Raw genomic sequence first — 13,672 nt, forward strand, 5'->3', positions numbered from 1 at the left:
CAACTCCGTTTTGCCCTTTCAAGGATGGAATCACTTGCAAGTCTTTACACGTAGCTCAGGGTCGGACTGAGATCCTTGATGCTCTCTGGGCTTGGTTGTTTGCTTGAAGACATTTCATTACCTGACTAGGTAATATCTTCAGGGCTAGGGAACGTGGGGTTTGTAAACAACCAACCTCAGAAAGCTCCAAGGACTCCAGAGCTAATGTTGTCCCTAGCAAAAAAACAAACACAAGCTCATTTGGTAAGTCAACATAACTAATCAAAAATGAATACACATATTAGCAAGTCGCTAACCTTATCAAGAAATCAGATATTTTTTCGTACAAAAATGCCACCTCCGCTCGAACAAAACATTATTCCACCGCTCCAGCAAAGGAAAGTCTACAGCACGGTAGACCTTTTATCTTCCCGCAAATTGAATTCAACATGACTCAGCAAGCATTTTATACCTCTGCCAGGATGTATAGGCTGATGTATTAAAATCAGCGTAACTCAGCACTCATTTTTCATTTTGGACCGGTAAGCAGGTTTTTTTAAAAAAAATATTGCCAACCGTTCTGACAGGTTCTTCCTGGAACAAAAAGAAATACTGGCCAGTCGCCAATGTCCCCTCTGCGGTGAAGGTATTAAGAAAGTGATAACAGGGGCAGCTACGGACATTTGTTAACGGGGAAAGGAGAAGGCTATCTTGACTCGTCCTACTTGGCTTTCAGACAGAAGGTGTGACAAAGAGGTTATAAAGTCACCACCACTTAGGGCCTCGATAATTGAAGAAGCTCCTCTCTCTGCGTTTAAGTCTGCCGAAAGGAGCTTTTTCCTAAACAAGACATCGGCATTGTCTTGTTTAGGATAAGCTGGAAATTTTATTTTTATTTATTCTGTGATTACTGAATTTCCTCAAAAAGAAAACTACTCTGCAAGAAAGGAATGAGAAAGAAAGAGACGATTAAAAAGAGGGAAGAAAGCACATCAAAGATGGTTTGTGGGAATCTTGCCAATGGGGATGTTCAGAAAGAGAAGTGAACAGTATTCTCAACTTTCTCCCCCTCCGCCCCCACCAGGTGCTTCCCCCATAGGGACACACTGAAGATATATACTATGTATTCTGGATTTATATCTCCTAGCCTGGTCCTTTTTTGTTGTTGTTCTTGTTAGCTTCTCCATCAACGTTAAAAGTGATCCTGCTCAGTTTTGGTTCTGGCTTGCCATGCACATGTGTCTCAACACTCTTCCCATGCTTTCTTTCCAAAATTGTGTTGGGTTGGAATCAATAAAAGCAGAAATAAAACTCCTGTGAAACGCTCAGACTGCCAACTTTCTCAATCTGCCTCCAGCCGGACATCAATTCTGGAGGCTCCCCTCCTCAATTTAATGTGACGTATTTACATTTGTGTCACGTGTGCATGTCTCTATGTATGCTGGTCAGAATCCTCCGCCCCCTCCCAAAGCAAATACGTTTGAAGTTGTATTCATCAAATAGCTAATTCAAATTAAGTGCCTACAAAATAAAGTTCCCAATTTACTGTATTTTTCGGAGTATAAAACTCACAGGAGTATAAGACGCACCAAGATTTTGAAGAGGCAAAAGGTTTTTGCACTCTGCAGGCCTCTCAAAAATGACCCGTTTTTCACGAAAATGGGACCGGTTTTTTTGTCAAAAACAGGGCAAGCATAGCCTTTAGGAGGCTTATAGAGTGCTCCTGGGGGCTGGGGGGGAGGGTAAAAACGAGCAAAAAACGGCCCGTTTTTTACTCATTTTTGCTCTCCCCAGCCCCCAGGAGCACTCTGGAAGCCTCCTAAAGGCTAAGCACAACCATTTTGGTAAAGCGGGCAGGGTTTCAGGAGGCCAAAAATGCTGTATTAAGTGTATAAGACGCACCCAGATTTTCACCCTCTTTTTTGAGGGAAAAAGGTGTGTCTTATACTCCGAAAAATACAGTTGGAAAAAAAACACTTTATTTGGCAATCAGTGTAGCTTTTTCTTACATACAAGCCACTCTGGCACACAAATTCACCTTTTCCTTCGTTTCCATCAGAAACAGGAAGATAAAAGGAGGGGGAAGAAAGGAAGAGAAAAGGAAGGAACAAAAGTAGATGGGTTAATCCACAATTTCAGCAGTCAATGGGTGTTACCATTCTGTTTTTTCCATTCTGCTCAGCAAGTGTGGCTCATTCCCCCACCCCCATCCCACGCACACCATTAATGAATAAATACATGGGCATTTATTTTATCATCAATGCTGGATTGTGACTTCTGCTTAACGTCAGCGAATTGTTTTAATCACTATTCCCTGTCCCTCAAATTTACACAGGACAGGCTAATGATATTTTAATAAATATAGCCACTTACTATATATCAGCAGGAGTCTATCAGCTGTAGAAACTATTTTAAGGACGGGTTTGTTTGCCTTGCATGGTGGCCTCTGATTAATTCTGCCATTTTCTCTATAATGTGCAACCCATTAAAAATCACCGAAAGCTATGCTACTTCTGGCACAGCCTTAGCCTGAAAAACTGGCTTTTAAGAAAATACATCTGTGAGAGAACACGTGCTAAAGTATATCTAATAGGAAGGGGGAAATGATAGAGGTTTGTCCAGTCGCTATAATGGGACTGCATTTGAACTACCAAAACACGATCAGGTCTTAATTGAAGTTATTATCCACGCGCTCATTTAAAAATATAGAGCTTGTTGCCAACTTGAGCTAAACTTCCGCACTGTTTCTCAACCTTGGCAACTTTAAGTCCTGTGCTGGCTGGGGGATTCTGGGAGTTGAAGTCCACAGGACTTAAAAGTCGCCAAGGTTGAGAAACAGTGAGCTAAAGCAACCGTTTTAAAATAGAGAATAATCAAAAACAGATGATATTTATAAGATCGCTTTGTCTTTTAGACTGAATTTTACTTAAGCCATTTAAATCACTTTTGTGTCAATCTGGCTACCGACTCTAATTACTAACACTAGTGTTAGCATGAAGATACCTTTAATGTCGTGAGACGCTCCGTCACTGGAATTTTTCAAGCAAAGACTGGACTACTGTTTGTCGGGTATGGTATAAGGAGTTCTGGCTTGGGCAGAGGTTTGGACTAGAAGACCTCCAAGGTCCCTTCCAGCCCTATCATTCTATGACTCAGTATACTTATCTCCTTTAGTCTACTCTTTTTTTTTTTTTAACAAATAAGAGAACTGGTTTTATTTATGAAGCACTTGGGCATGTCCATTATCATTCCCCAGAGACTATGAAAATAGAAATGATTGTGTTCATTCAAAGACAGGGAAGGATTAAGGATTTAAAACAGGACTGACAGTGTGTGAGGCAATGGGCATGCATACCAGAGCCTGCTGATCCATAAATCACCGTGGAAGCAGGAATTTTGGAAATGAAATACAAGATTGCAAAACAGGCAGAAGATAAAACGTGAAGGACCGTTAGGTGAGGTTAGAAAATATGCGCTAAAGACAAAGCATCTCCATGGCAACACATGAAAGACGTTTAACCCGATTTAACATTCTCACCTGTATATTGCCAAAGTCCACGTTTTCATAATGGAAGTGTGCACATTCTGCCATCTTTGGAAAATGGCCCTTGGTGAAGGACAATCTGAAAGACAGGTAAGACGTTTGGAGTCTATTATTGCAGAAATCAGAACTGACACTTCAATCAAGTAAAGATTCTCCCGACATTGTCAACAGAATGTCTTATCGGTCCAAATCCCACAGAACATGGAGCTTCGTCTGTGTAGCACAAAGAAACAACAAAGAAAAGGTTTCTAGGGAAGAAAGCAAACTATCAAGTATTATTGGTTGTTAGAAGACAAATTCCAGCTAAAAAGAGCCTGCACCTGAAACCGAAATATGAAGGCAAGGAATTCATCCTTTAATGCCAAGAGAGTTAGAAGACTGAAGGATAGAGGAAGCAACCAAGAAACATGAGTGAACTTCATATACCTATCCCAACTGACAGAACTTATCTGTGAAAATAATTAAGAGTCCATCAGTTCTATACTGGTAGATCTGGGAACCAAGCACGTCTTTTAATTATTTTCTAGCTTTGACTCGGGGTTACAAAATGATAGGTATTGCTGAAGCTATATTATACCAGCGTAGGAACTGTTTTAGTGTCCTGGAGCACATTTTTGGTGGTGGTGAACAAAGAGTGTTTGATCATCAGTCATTCTTCCCTGAGGACTTAAAAGAGAAATGAGATTTAGCACCTGGTCTTTCCCCACAAGAAAACAGGGTCATCAGCTTCTTTTGCAGAATCAGCACGTGATTGATGAGACTTCTGAACAAATCCATTCCTGGACAGTTTTTTGAACTTCAAATCATTACTGGAGCCAAAGATGGATCAAATACAAGTCCACCTTACCAGCAGATTAAATTGGAACAGAGGGGATTACAGAGGAAGAAAGGAAGTGAAACACAGTTCAAAAAAGGACTCTGTGATAGTTAAGGGACGCGTTTCACCGTACTTTCCTTGAAAGTGACAGCTGGGAGGTACTTTTTCTTATGTATAGAAAGGTTTGTGCTTTGATTTAGCTAGCCATCGAGAGAAAATACAAACCTAAAGAAGCTAATCTAAAGTTTGTCCTGATGTCTGATTTGAGATAGGAGGCTCTGCTACCAAAATCAAAAGCAAGGAGATAAGAGTTGGTGCATCCCAATGACAAGGTTGCAGTTAAGATAAAGCTCTCTCTATCTGTGGAAGCCACTGCGCCAAAGACTGGCGCCCGAGGGCACGGAAGATGAAAGCAGACGAGGAGGCTTTAAATAGCGGTTGGTATAGAGATCTGTTCATGATAGTTACTCTGGTAGCTGGGATGCAGCACAGAATCCCATGGTTCCCTCCCAACCCATTAACCGGTTTAAAAATCGGCCGTTTTAATTTGAGGAATCTGCACGATTGGAATAGGAGGAGGAAAAATAAAGCAGTAAAACATCTATTGGCCTGCCTTGGGTTTCTAGGTTTAAAAGGGGGAAGAGAAGAGGGAGGGGAAGGCATAAAATGTGGGCAGGCTTTCTGTTTAAGTGAGCAAATTTACTTTGAAGTGGGAGAGGGGGGGAGAGACACAATGGCTTAGCAGTTAAAGACCCTGAGCTTGTCAGCTGGAAGGCTGCAAGCCAGGTTCGAGACCCGAGCGCTGTGCAATGGGTTGAGTTCCCGTTCCTGCCCCAGCTCCTGCCCACTTAGCAGTTCGAAAGTATGCAAATGCGAGTAGATCAATAGGTACCACCGGTGAGAAGGTAACAGTGTTCGGTGAGCCTTTGGTGTAGAGCAGGGGTGTCAAACTCATGGGGTCACATTGCCATCACGTGACTTTCCCCCCCCTTCGCTAAACCAGGGGTGGGCATGGCCAGCGCGTGAAGCATCTAGCCTGTGGGCCGTGAGTTTGACACCCCTGGTCTAGAGCCATGGCGTCACATGACCATGGAAAATGTCTTTGGATAACGCTGGCTCCCTCAGCCACGAAACGGAGATGAGCACCACGCTCTAGAGATGGACACGACTAGACAGCTTTCATTTCTTATTGCCTTTGTGCCGCAGGGATTAATTTTACCTCCTCCGTCTCTGTATTGACAACAAGTCAACGAGCCCCTTGCAGTCAACGTTTAGGAATGTCAAGAACGTCACCGAAGTTGCAAGGATGAAACAAAACATCTTACTTTTTCACATTCTTCACTTTCATGCTAGCTGTGCTGCCGCAGGTCCGCAAGGATAACTCTCCAGAAATCTCAGGGATGTCCGCTCCTCTTGCCTGCAAAAAGAGGGGTGGGGTGGGGGGAAGAGATGATTTAACTATTTAATTCATTTTCAGGAAATACAAGACACCAATTCTGCTACCTACAGATCAGCTGCTGCCATAGGATTTGATCATCTTAAACACGGGTGTAATCTTTTACACTTCCGTAGGGATGACGTGACTTATCTCTACCTGTACCAAATATTTTAACAATGTGAATGATGTGTCCGGACATCCAAAATAAGAAAATCTGCGTGTTTCTGAGCAAGTTTTGAGAAGTAGTGAAACAAAGAAGCACATAAATATTATTCAAAATGAATTTTAAACTTAGTTGGGGCATTGTATTATAACTATAATCCCTTCATGTTTTTTTATTAAAAGAAACAGGCAGAATACTTTTAAAAAAAACAATTTTAAATGACACATACTAAATTCAGTCCTTATCTTTTTATCTGCAGCAATACCTATTCCTGAGTTGGACACAACAGATTGAAAAAGGAACTGTAAGTAGAAGACAGTTCATCGGAAGGAGGGGGAGGAATTGTTATCCTGTTTCCTACAATTGTCACTGAACTGTTTCCTATCATTGCCAAGCACCTGCTCATAGCTCAGTAATTACTAGATTGATGCCCCTTGTAGAAAGTGCCGGGTATCAGCATAGCTTCCAATAGGTAATTTTAATCTCCCTCTACTACAGGATGTAACATGGACACAACAAACATCTCCAAGCTTCCCTTAGAGCAGTGCTTCTCAAATAGTGGGGCGGGCCCCCCAGGGGGGGCTCGAGGCTCCGTAAGGGGGGGCTCAGCTCAAATTATTTTATATATTTTTGTTTTGCAGGTTAAAGTTTTTTTAAATATTGTGTTCTTTAAATCCTGTGCTCCTTTAAATCTTTCATGCCCCCCACTTAGGGTTAGGGTTAGCTCCACATGAATTCACAGAGCAAAGCCGACACTGCCATTGGATTCAGAGCCCATTGGTATGGTTAGGAGGGGGGACGCCTTTTGAGCCTGCCTTATGTACATTTCCTAGCAAAATACATGGGAAAATCCCATTGGGGAAAATTCCACTTAGGGTTAGGGTTAGCTCCCCATGACTTCGCAGAGCAAAACCGACACTGCCATTGGATTCAGAGCCCATCGGTATGGTTAGGAGGGGGGACGCCTTTTGAGCCGGCCTTATGTACATTTCCTGGCAAAATACATGGGAAAATCCCATTGGGGAAAATTCCACTTAGGGTTAGGGTTAGCTCCCCATGAATTCACAGAGTAAAACCGACACTGCCATTGGATTCAGAGCCCATCGGTATGGTTAGGAGGGGGGACGCCTTTTGAGCCTGCCTTATGTACATTTCCTGGCAAAATACATGGGAAAATCCCATTGGGGAAAATTCCACTTAGGGTTAGGGTTAGCTCCACATGAATTCGTAGAGCAAAACTGACACTGCCATTGGATTCAGAGCCCATCGGTATGGTTAGGAGGGGGGATGGCTTTTGAGCCTGCCTTATGTAAGTTTCCTGGCAAAATACATGGGAAAATCCCATTGGGGAAAATTCCACTAAGGGTTAGGGTTAGCTCCCCATGACATCTCAGAGCAAAACCGACACTGCCATTGGATTCAGAGCCCATCGGTATGGTTAGGAGGGGGGACGCCTTTTGAGCCGGCCTTATGAACATTTCCTGGCAAAATACATGGGAAAATCCCATTGGGGAAAATTCCACTTAGGGTTAGGGTTAGCTCCCCATGACTTCGCAGAGCAAAACCGACACTGCCATTGGATTCAGAGCCCATCGGTATGGTTAGGAGGGGGGACGCCTTTTGAGGCGGCCTTATGTACATTTCCTGGCAAAATACATGGGAAAATCCCATTGGGGAAAATTCCACTTAGGGTTAGGGTTAGCTCCCCATGAATTCGTAGAGCAAAACCGACACTGCCATTGGATTCAGAGCCCATCGGTATGGTTAGGAGGGGGGACGCCTTTTGAGGCGGCCTTATGTACATTTCCTGGCAAAATACATGGGAAAATCCCATTGGGGAAAATTCCACTTAGGGTTAGGGTTAGCTCCCCACGAATTCACAGAGCAAAACCGACACTGCCATTGGATTCAGAGCCCATCGGTATGGGTAGGAGGGGGGATGGCTTTTCAGCCTGCCTTATGTACATTTCCTGGCAAAATACATGGGAAAATCCCATTGGGTAAAATTCCACTTAGGGTAAGGGTTAGCTCCCCATGAATTCACAGAGCAAAACCGACACTGCCATTGGATTCAGAACCCATCGGTATGGTTAGGAGGGGGGATGCCTTTTGAGCCTGCCTTATGTACATTTCCTGGCAAAATACATGGGAAAATCCCATTGGGGAAAATTCCACTTAGGGTTAGGGTTAGCTCCCCATGAATTCACAGAGTAAAACCGACACTGCCATTGGATTCAGAGCCCATCGGTATGGTTAGGAGGGGGGACGCCTTTTGAGCCTGCCTTATGTACATTTCCTGGCAAAATACATGGGAAAATCCCATTGGGGAAAATTCCACTTAGGGTTAGGGTTAGCTCCACATGAATTCGTAGAGCAAAACTGACACTGCCATTGGATTCAGAGCCCATCGGTATGGTTAGGAGGGGGGATGGCTTTTGAGCCTGCCTTATGTAAGTTTCCTGGCAAAATACATGGGAAAATCCCATTGGGGAAAATTCCACTAAGGGTTAGGGTTAGCTCCCCATGACATCTCAGAGCAAAACCGACACTGCCATTGGATTCAGAGCCCATCGGTATGGTTAGGAGGGGGGACGCCTTTTGAGCCGGCCTTATGAACATTTCCTGGCAAAATACATGGGAAAATCCCATTGGGGAAAATTCCACTTAGGGTTAGGGTTAGCTCCCCATGACTTCGCAGAGCAAAACCGACACTGCCATTGGATTCAGAGCCCATCGGTATGGTTAGGAGGGGGGACGCCTTTTGAGGCGGCCTTATGTACATTTCCTGGCAAAATACATGGGAAAATCCCATTGGGGAAAATTCCACTTAGGGTTAGGGTTAGCTCCCCATGAATTCGTAGAGCAAAACCGACACTGCCATTGGATTCAGAGCCCATCGGTATGGTTAGGAGGGGGGACGCCTTTTGAGGCGGCCTTATGTACATTTCCTGGCAAAATACATGGGAAAATCCCATTGGGGAAAATTCCACTTAGGGTTAGGGTTAGCTCCCCACGAATTCACAGAGCAAAACCGACACTGCCATTGGATTCAGAGCCCATCGGTATGGGTAGGAGGGGGGATGGCTTTTCAGCCTGCCTTATGTACATTTCCTGGCAAAATACATGGGAAAATCCCATTGGGTAAAATTCCACTTAGGGTAAGGGTTAGCTCCCCATGAATTCACAGAGTAAAACCGACACTGCCATTGGATTCAGAGCCCATCGGTATGGTTAGGAGGGGGGACGCCTTTTGAGCCTGCCTTATGTACATTTCCTGGCAAAATACATGGGAAAATCCCATTGGGGAAAATTCCACTAAGGGTTAGGGTTAGCTCCCCATGAATTCGTAGAGCAAAACCGACACTGCCATTGGATTCAGAGCCCATCGGTATGGTTAGGAGGGGGGATGGCTTTTGAGCCTGCCTTATGTACATTTCCTGGCAAAATACATGGGAAAATCCCATTGGGGAAAATTCCACTAAGGGTTAGGGTTAGCTCCCCATGAATTCACAGAGTAAAACCGACACTGCCATTGGATTCAGAGCCCATCGGTATGGTTAGGAGGGGGGACGCCTTTTGAGCCTGCCTTATGTACATTTCCTGGCAAAATACATGGGAAAATCCCATTGGGGAAAATTCCACTTAGGGTTAGGGTTAGCTCCCCATGACTTCTCAGAGCAAAACCGACACTGCCATTGGATTCAGAGCCCATTGGTATGGTTAGGAGGGGGGACGCCTTTTGAGCCGGCCTTATGAACATTTCCTGGCAAAATACATGGGAAAATCCCATTGGGGAAAATTCCACTTAGGGTTAGGGTTAGCTCCCCATGAATTCGTAGAGCAAAACCGACATTGCCATTGGATTCAGAGGCCATCGGTATGGTTAGGAGGGGGGACGCCTTTTGAGCCTGCCTTATGTACATTTCCTGGCAAAATACATGGGAAAATCCCATTGGGGAAAATTCCACTTAGGATTAGGGCAGTGCTTCTCAAATAGTGGGGCGGGCCCCCCAGGGGGGGCTCGAGGCTCCGTAAGGGGGGGCTCAGCTCAAATTAGTTTATATATTTTTGTTTTGCAGGTTAAAGTTTTTTTTTAATATTGTGTTCCTTTAAATCCTGTGCTCCTTTAAATCTTTTCTGCTACAGTTAATAAAGCTATTCTTTGTTGTAAATTGATCCACATTTCTTTCTTTTTTTATTCTCTTATACGTTAATAAGGATACAGTGTTATGCAGAGGTGTACTTATAACAATTTTATAGACAAATGATACTATTTACAGTTGTGCGGGGGGCGCGAAATGTTTTCTTCTTCCTAGGGGGGGCATGACAGAAAATAATTGAGAAGCACTGCCTTAGAGGCAGTTTCCAATTACAGCTGTATACCTGGATATCATTAGCAGGTTGGTAGTAACTGCACCCTCAAACAATGGATGATTTCTCTGACAAAAGCTTCATTTAAATGTTAAAAGAATAAAGAAGAGGCAGATTGAACTGACATTCAATCTTAAATTCCTAACCAAACAGTTTTAAATGAGTCAGACCTAGAATTACCTCCATGGTGGTCATGGAGACTAAGAATCCTGCCCTATAAAGGAATATAAACCTATCCCTTCTTGGAACTTTTGGTTAAAGTCAGGAGTGAATCTGGCTTGGGAATGGTGAAGGAATAAGGGAATCATAAAGTTAGGTGAAAACCGCGGGAACATTTAGAGTCAGTTTTCAGAAGTTCATGTCAATATGACATATCCAATAAATCGATTCTTTGAGGAATTTAACTGCCTCGGAGTTTTGATTGCTATGGATGTGTTAGTTGGAACCCTGACACTAAACCGACTCTTGACAAACATTTTGCTTCTCATCCAAGAAGCTTCTTCAGTTCGGAAGTTCGGAAGAAGCTTCTTGGATGAGAAGCGAAACATTTTCAAGGAAAAAAAAAACCCAAGAAAAGTTCAGCTGCCTTTCAAAAAGCACCTTTGGGACTGTCCCTGCAGGCCACTTGCCTCTTTATAGCCTGGCACAAGTAATGCATGGAAATGCTTTAAATATTAGGGACACAGATACATGCAACTGAATAAAGCTGTTTGTTCTGAATGAAAACTGTACACACAATTTCGGGACAGTTAATTACTAATCAATTACTGAAATGTCACAGGCAAAGTAGTTCTATAAAGAAATTCAGTACTTCTGAGAATAAATGTGTGCAGAGTGTAGGTTTATGGGCAGTATTAAGGCAGACATTTAAAGGTCACTCATTATGGGTTCATTTTATTACTATTTGAGAATCTTTTCCAAAGAAGCTGAGCTCTCAGCCAAGAAAAACCCCAGCAAATGATGGTTTATTAGCTAAATGGGGAAACTTAGAAGCCATTGCTCTCAATTTCAATTAAGCATAATTGAATAAAAATCATCCATTTTAATGATTGAATATAGTTCATCCCATATAATTATTGTATTAAGAACTACAATAATATAGGTAAAATTAAATATAATTTACACTTCAAACAACAGCCTAAACTACAATTATATCAAAAAGCGGAAACGGTGTGTTAATGCTCCACTGGGGAAGGAATCGTATGAACCTGGAAAGAAACTGGACTCATTCTCAAAAGAGGAAATCACTGTTTTCTATTACAGTACCTAGACAGCACGACTCAAGACTACTGCTAAATAATTCCACTTGTGTAAAAAAAAAATTACATGTTTATTATTCCTTTGATGCTTCTTTTAAAGAATCGAATAAAATTGGTGCAGTGTATTGTTGATAAAAAGAGGCTTATGTATGATATATCTTTTTTGTGTTATTTTTTTAACTTTTAAATTGATAGTTGAAGTATTCTGCTGGCTGAATTTTGAACAGTTTCCAAATCAAAACATGAGGTCCCTTCTGAAGTTCCGTATTATTCTCCTTTTTATAAAATGAAATCTATCTATCTATATCCATCCATTCATCCTGTTCTGACCTAGGATTCCCACAAGCATGAAGCAAACTCCTTGTCCTGACAAAAAAACCTTTTATTAATTTACTGTGGATTCTGCTTGTTCACATGCAGCAAAGTCTTTCGAGGGAGGATTTACAGTCACAGACCTTATTTGGTTTGGAGAGCTGACAGGCCGATATCTGCAAAACTTGGCAAGGAATCTTGGAGAGACACGAACCAATTAAACAAATTGTCTCCTGCAAACTCCACTCCCCATTCACTCCTCTTTTATTTCCTCTGGGAGGGCCATTCATAGTCCAGCTGTGGCCTTACTCCCAAGTCGACCCCTGTTCTTTAGCTGTTCCCTTCGTCTGGCAACTCTGCGCATGTGCACACTGGGAACAGGCTCCAGCTGTTCTTCTGCCTCACTGATGTCTGACTCTGAAGGCAGCTGATAACTGGCATACGGCCCTGGCCCCCTCTCTGCCTCCGACACAGAGCCCTCATCAGAGCCTTCCCCAGACTCCAGGACTGGCCCATGTTCCTTCCCAATCTCCTCACTGTCCGAATCTGCTGCCAGCTCTGCTGGCCACTGGGGGCCACAACACATCCATACGTCCATCCATTATGCAATCATTCTAGGTAGCTTGAAACAAAACCAATAAAACATATTACCAATACAAACTAGCATCAAATTTTTCCACCATAACTTCCATCACTGGCTAATCTCAATTTCAATTCAATGCTAAGGGCTAAGATAGAGATGTTTTCCCAACCCTTCAGAAGGTTAAGAGGGTTGGGGACCTCCAACTATCAGAGAAAGACTGTCCAAGAGGTTGCGGCCACTACAGTAGAGGTGCATCTCTGATGTTCTATCAGACAGCAATGTTTAAGGGAAGGGACCTGGAGCGCACTTTCAAAATTGGACCTGGCAAGAGGGGCAGAAGTCTTTGCAGTGACAAAGGAAGCGACTAAGAATTGACTGTGAAAAGGTTACCCACTCGTTTCCAGCTCTAGGGACGGTGCTCCTCTCTGTTTCTAAGCCGAAGACCCAGCACTGTCCAAAGACGTCTCCATAGTCATGTGGCTGGCATGACACAATACCAAAGGCGCATGGAGCGCTGTTACCTTCCCACCAAAGGGGTCCCTATTTTTCTACTTGCATTTTTACATGCTTTCAAACTGCTAGGTTGGCAGAAGCTGGGAGAAGTAACGGGAGCTCACTCCATTACGTGGCGTTAGGGATTTGAACCGCTGAAATGCCAACCTTCTGATCGACAAGCTCAGCGTCTTAGCCACTGAGCCACCCTCTGTGAACAGAGTGATTGCAAGGAAAGCATCTTGATCTAGGAATGGATTCAACAGGGAAATAATATTAATTTTCACAAAGCCTCTCCCTGACTATGGCTGTCATATGTTCTTTCAGATGGAGTTATAACACCAAGAGGACCTCCAAATTGGACACCAACTCTGCTTGGAGGAATGCTACCCCATCCAGAGTCAATCATGACAAGTCACTGGAGAGGAGCTGAAAAACCTACAGCCACTTGCCTTATTAGGTTTGAGATCCAGCTAGTTCTTCTCCATTCAGGCCCTTACAGCCTCAGGATATATTCTGCATAATCCAAAACTCCAGCTATTGAATGCTGCTTTATCCCTCTACACAGTTACTGCAGTACACAAAGTATTCAGCTGAACTATGGCAGAGGAATACCAGTAGCTTCATTTTTTATAGAAGTGCCAGGCTGAGTAGGATGAACTCATTATAAAGATATCAGGCATTTTGCAAAAGTCATCTTCACCCAATTTCCCT

The 13,672-nt window shown here is 43.2% G+C and overlaps 1 protein-coding gene across 2 annotated transcripts in view; it reads right to left on the reverse strand.

Moving 5' to 3' along the window:
• ARHGAP32 (Rho GTPase activating protein 32) overlaps positions 1-13,672 on the reverse strand; it is a 167,578-nt gene that overhangs the window by 103,509 nt on the left and 50,397 nt on the right. For both annotated transcript variants that reach the window (XM_081961288.1, XM_081961287.1), the window contains exons 3-4: positions 5,666-5,757; positions 3,518-3,602 (exon numbers count right to left, since the gene is read on the reverse strand). In XM_081961288.1, the coding sequence (XP_081817414.1) occupies positions 3,518-3,602; positions 5,666-5,757 (177 nt within the window). The remainder of the gene's footprint in view (positions 1-3,517; positions 3,603-5,665; positions 5,758-13,672) is intronic.

Source organism: Natrix helvetica (genome assembly GCF_964273705.1).
Source record: "Natrix helvetica genome assembly, chromosome: 8".
Taxonomy (NCBI): Eukaryota; Metazoa; Chordata; class Lepidosauria; order Squamata; family Natricidae; genus Natrix; species Natrix helvetica.